A 5,113-nucleotide genomic window follows, 5' to 3' on the forward strand; every position below is an offset into this window, starting at 1 on the left:
CCCCAAGTCTTTCCAGAGACTTGGTTAGGCGCATGTCCTCTGACTGAGTCCAGACCTGGCAGTCCTCTACTGTACATCAGCTGGTGTATGCTGCCAGGTTGGTGGCTCAGTGTCTGAGAGACCCCCAGGGTCCAGGTTAGTTCAGACTGCTGGTCTTCCTGTAGTGTTGCCCGCCTCCTCAACTTCTTCCAGCTTTTCCTTAATTCAACCACAGGGTTCACCAGTTTCTGTCCATTGGTTGGGTGTAAATCTCTGCACCTGACACTTTCATCCGCTCATTTGGCATTTTAGAGATCAGTCACAACAGGCCCCCGTTTGTAAGCACACCATAACATCAGTAATAGTGTCAGACCTTAAGGCCTCCCACTAAGCTGGACCCGAATTTGGGCCTGTCTCTGGACCTCCTTTTGCTCAGACTCTTTTCCATTTTTGTTTGTTCCTGCAATTCTTTCAGACAGGTACAATTCTGGGCCAGTGGAGAGGTGTGTGCATTATGGGTCACACCCGGCAGCAGCTTTACTACAATAAACTCCTGTCATTTCCATTACCTGAGTTTGAGTTGTGCTGGATCTGAGAGGACCTCATTCCAGAAAGGCCCTACCACACTGTTTACACTCACAGACCTTCTCTCCAGTAGAATTACTTTCATGGTGATGAACTCTGTAGAAATGTGCAAAACCTTCCCTATATTGAACGCATACATACAGTTTCTCTCTCATGATAATGAATACTTGGGAAATTTGAAAAGGCTTCATAATATCAAATATATTCCTACAGTTTCTCTCCAATATGGATTTTTTTTCATGATGATGAATACTATAGAAATGTGTGAAGACTTCACATATTAAATGCATCCCCAGGACTTCTCTACTGTACGGTTTCTTTCACACCTTTGAATATGATTGACATGCTTTACCACATTGCTTATATTCATAGGGTCTCTCATCTGTATATCTTCTCTTATGTATTTTAAGATTATTGCAATGTACAACGGCTTTATCCCACTGATGGCGTCCATAGGGTTTCTCTCAAGTGTGTCTTCTCTTACTTACTTGGAGAGTTCTTAAAGTGTGACTTGCAAAAGGTTTTCCACATCGCTCACATTCAGAGGGTTTCCATCCAGTGTGCATTCTTTTACGTGTTAGGAGATGACTGTTTTGTACGAAGGCTTTACCACATTAGTTTCATTCAGAGGACTTCACTCCAGGACATGTTCTTTATGGATTTGAAGAGGACTGTGATGTAAAAGGGCGTCAGCACATTGATGATATTCATAGAGTTTTTCACATGTATGTGTTCCTCTATATATTTGGAGGCCACTGCTTTGTGAAAAAGTTTTAAAACCACACTGAATACATTCAAAACTTTTTCTCCTATATGTGTTCTTTTATGATTTTGGTGATAACTGCTTTATGGAAAAGCTTTACCACATCAGTTACAGTCAAAGGGTTTCTCTCTATAATTTTGTTGAAGATATTTACTGGCCCTTTAAGTTGGAGGTCTTCACTCTCTTCGATACCTATTATCCTTAGGTTTGGTCTTCTCATTGTGTCCTGGATTTCCTGAGGGTTTCTCTTAATTATGTGCTCTTTTATGATTTTGGTGACCACTGCTTTGTGAAAAAGCTTTCCCACATTGGTTACAGTCAAAGGGTTACCTCCAGTATGTGTTCGTTTCCGTACCTGGAGATTACTCCTTCCTGCAAAGGCTTAACCACATTGCTTACATTTAAAATGTTTCTCTCTTGTATGTGTTCATTTATGTATTTAGAGATTACTGCTTCAAGCAAAGGCTTTACCACACTGGTTACCATCATAGGGTTTTCCCCTGTATGTGTTTGTTTATGTCTGTGGAGGTCTCTCTTTCCTGCAAAGGCTTTCCCACATTGGTCACATTCATAGGGTTTCTCTCCTGTATGTGTTCGTTTATGATATTCGAGACCACTGCTTCCTGCAAAGGCTTTTCCACATTGGTCACATTCATAGGGTTTCTGTCCTGTATGTGCTCGTTTATGTCTTTGGAGATTATTCCTTACTGCAAAGGCTTTCCCACATTGGTTACATTCATAGGGTTTCTCTCCTGTATGTGTTCTTTTATGATATTCGAGACCATTCCTCTTTAAAAAGGCCTTACCACACTGGTTACATTTAAAAGGTTTCTCTCCTGTATGTGTTCGTTTATGTATTCGGAGAACATTGCTTCCTCTAAAGGCTTTCCCACATTGTTTACATTCATAGGGTTTCTCTCCTGTATGTGTTCGTTTATGATATTCGAGACCACTGCTTCCTGAAAAGGCTTTCCCACATTGGTCACATTCATAAGGTTTCTCTCCTGTATGTGTTCTTTTATGATATTTGAGACCACTGCTTCCTGCAAAGGCTTTTCCACATTGGTTACATTCATAGGGTTTCTCTCCACTGTGTGTTCTTTCATGACTTTGGGTATGGCTCTGATATGCAAAGGCTTTATCACATTGAATAATTGAAGGCTGCTCTCCAGTATGACTTCTATCATGTCTGAAAATAAAATTGGCACATGTGAAATTTTTCTCTTATTGTTTGTACTGATGGATCTCTTTATCTGTATGGATTCTTTTACAATCTGGTTTAATTGTAAAGAACAACCTGATTATAACATAACAGCACTTTGTTCACATTCAAAGGTGGTCCCTTCATTATGCGTTGTTTTGAATCTTTCAAGATACATGGAATGGGAAGGGCACTGATTACCTGGCTCACACTTACAGCATACATTTTCTATAAGAGGTCATTCACATATTTGAAGAGAACAGAAAAAACTCAGAGCTTTTACACACAAATTGCATTCACAAATTTTACTGTCATGTGAGTAATACTACATTTGGAACATGAACTAATGAAAACAGAAGAATTCCTACATCCCTAGTTCTCATAAAGACTTTCAGCAGTTTGAGTTGGTAAAGGTCTCCACAGTGTTGGAAAACGAGTTCATAAACTTATACCACATTTAGAAAGTCTACTCAAAATGGGGAGTACTGCATATCTTCCAATGGTTCTGGAAAAGAGAAAGGTATGTTGCTTCTTTCAATATCCCTGTGCTCACATGGCTTGTAATCGTGACCTATGACATTCATATTAAAAGAAGAATAACAAGTGAAAGGATTCCACATTACATTCACAGTTTGACTTTTTTTTTTTCCTCATAGAGATGTGGTATAGGAATTAAGGTTTCTCTACAAAACCATCCTTGAATCTCATAAACTGTCCATCTCTCTAAATTTAGCAGTTATTACAAGTATATCATTAAGCACAGATTTACTATGGATTTTATTTGCTTATTACTAGGTGTTAGACATATACTTGTCACCTAATCAATGTGCTTCTCTTTTGCAATAGCTAAGTGGTATGAGACTGAACATCCTGGCAGTTCCACAGCATGGGTCTACTTGGCTTGATTCCAATAGTGACAAATCTGTTAAGCCATTTTTTCTTTGTCTTTGAACTTAAAGCATCACCTTGCAAACAAAGACTGGATACCTGCTACTGTCATACATGGTCTTGTGAGATTTAATAATCATCCCTAACTTAAAGCAGTGCTTATTTTACCCTATTGGTTTTTTTTTTACAACTTGTAGCACATATTAACCTTTCTTCATAAGCATTTTCTTATTCCCTTGCATGTAAAAATTACCTTTCTTGACTTCTAGAACCTTGAAAATGGTCTTCAAGAGTATGTTCTTCCCAAATGTAGCCTAAAATATGGTACCAGAAAAAGTATGTTACATTATTGGATTTGGGCAACATTTAAGTTACTAACTTGAGTGAACTTTAGAACTAGGACTGATTTATTCACCTCATTCTCCACTGAAACTACAAAAACAAATAACAGTAACATAGAAACAGTTGTCTCTACATTTTACAAAGTGAAAAAAAAAATCCATTGTACTACCTATAGCTGTGAGATTTCTACAGGTCTCCAGCATCACATCTTTGTAGAGACTCTTCTGAGAAGGATCCAGCAAAGCCCACTCTTCCCGAGTGAAGTCCACATGCACGTCATCATAGGTCACTACATCCTAAAAGATCCAATACATTTGTACATAAGAAGGCACGATACTGACAACAGTGTAAATGTGTACTTCAGAATGGATAGTTCCTGACTGACCTGCCAACCCACATAGGACTTTTTATCCAATGGACAGTCTTTCACAGTTGAACAAAAACAAAAACGTAAGTAAATGTTGAAGCCAATAAATGATCTCTGTGAACCTGATGCCTCAGGATTAAGATGTTGGGTATGGAACCATGTAGGATCCTGTAGACCCTTCTCACCTTCCGTTCCCTGAAACCCAGTACTCATGGGTGCCCTTAGGACTGCAGCTTCCTCTCGCCCATTGATGCCTCCTGTAGATACAAAAGACCATTCCTATCTTCCCTTCCCTTCTTGCCCCATCACTGTGTATGAGCTCTGAACTATGGGCAGAAGTCCCCTACTCAACTGCAAACCAGTCCTCCAGGAGACTAAGCAGTCTGTCCAAAGTTCCATCCCACTATCTGCCGCCCAAGACCCAAGTCTCACAGTTGCCCGAAGCTCTGGGACACAGGATCAGGGAAAGCTTCCTCTGCCCATTTCTACGTGACCAGTTTTCAAGCTCTTTCCGAAATAACCAAGGGAACTACACCAGGAAAAACATGAACTTGATCAATATTACATGTGCTTGTATACAAATAAATGAAAACAGATTTCATGGCTCCTATAATAACTGAAGTGATCCCTAAACTGTTCTATTTCTGACCCTCCAGCTACTACTGATCTGTCTTCCAGACAGAGAGACCCCATGGCATAGACTTCTGTCCGGAAATGTAGGTGATCAGAAAGGTGGGCTATGCAAAACTATTCTCAACAATAAAGGAACCTCTGGTGGAATCACAATCCCGGACCTTAAGCTGTACTACAGAGTAATTGTGATAAAAACTGCATGGTATTGGTACAGTGACAGGCAGGTAGATCAAAGGAACTGAACTGAAGACCTAGAAATTAACCCACGCACCTATGGTCACTTAATTTTTGACAAAGGAGCAAAAACCATCCAGTGGAAAAAAGACAGCATTTTCAACAGATGGTGCTGGCTCAA

General features: G+C 39.7%; 1 protein-coding gene across 1 annotated transcript in view; it reads right to left on the reverse strand.

The window, feature by feature from the left end:
- Positions 1-5,113, reverse strand: part of LOC116091508 (zinc finger protein 120-like) — a 14,996-nt gene that overhangs the window by 525 nt on the left and 9,358 nt on the right. The window contains exons 2-4 of the mRNA XM_031372945.1: positions 3,928-4,054; positions 3,670-3,730; positions 1-2,516 (exon numbers count right to left, since the gene is read on the reverse strand). The exon at positions 1-2,516 is cut by the window's left edge and continues 525 nt beyond it. Of these exons, the coding sequence (XP_031228805.1) occupies positions 1,646-2,516; positions 3,670-3,730; positions 3,928-4,054 (1,059 nt within the window). The 3' untranslated portion in view covers positions 1-1,645. The remainder of the gene's footprint in view (positions 2,517-3,669; positions 3,731-3,927; positions 4,055-5,113) is intronic.

This window comes from Mastomys coucha, unplaced genomic scaffold (genome assembly GCF_008632895.1).
Source record: "Mastomys coucha isolate ucsf_1 unplaced genomic scaffold, UCSF_Mcou_1 pScaffold15, whole genome shotgun sequence".
Taxonomy (NCBI): domain Eukaryota; kingdom Metazoa; phylum Chordata; class Mammalia; order Rodentia; family Muridae; genus Mastomys; species Mastomys coucha.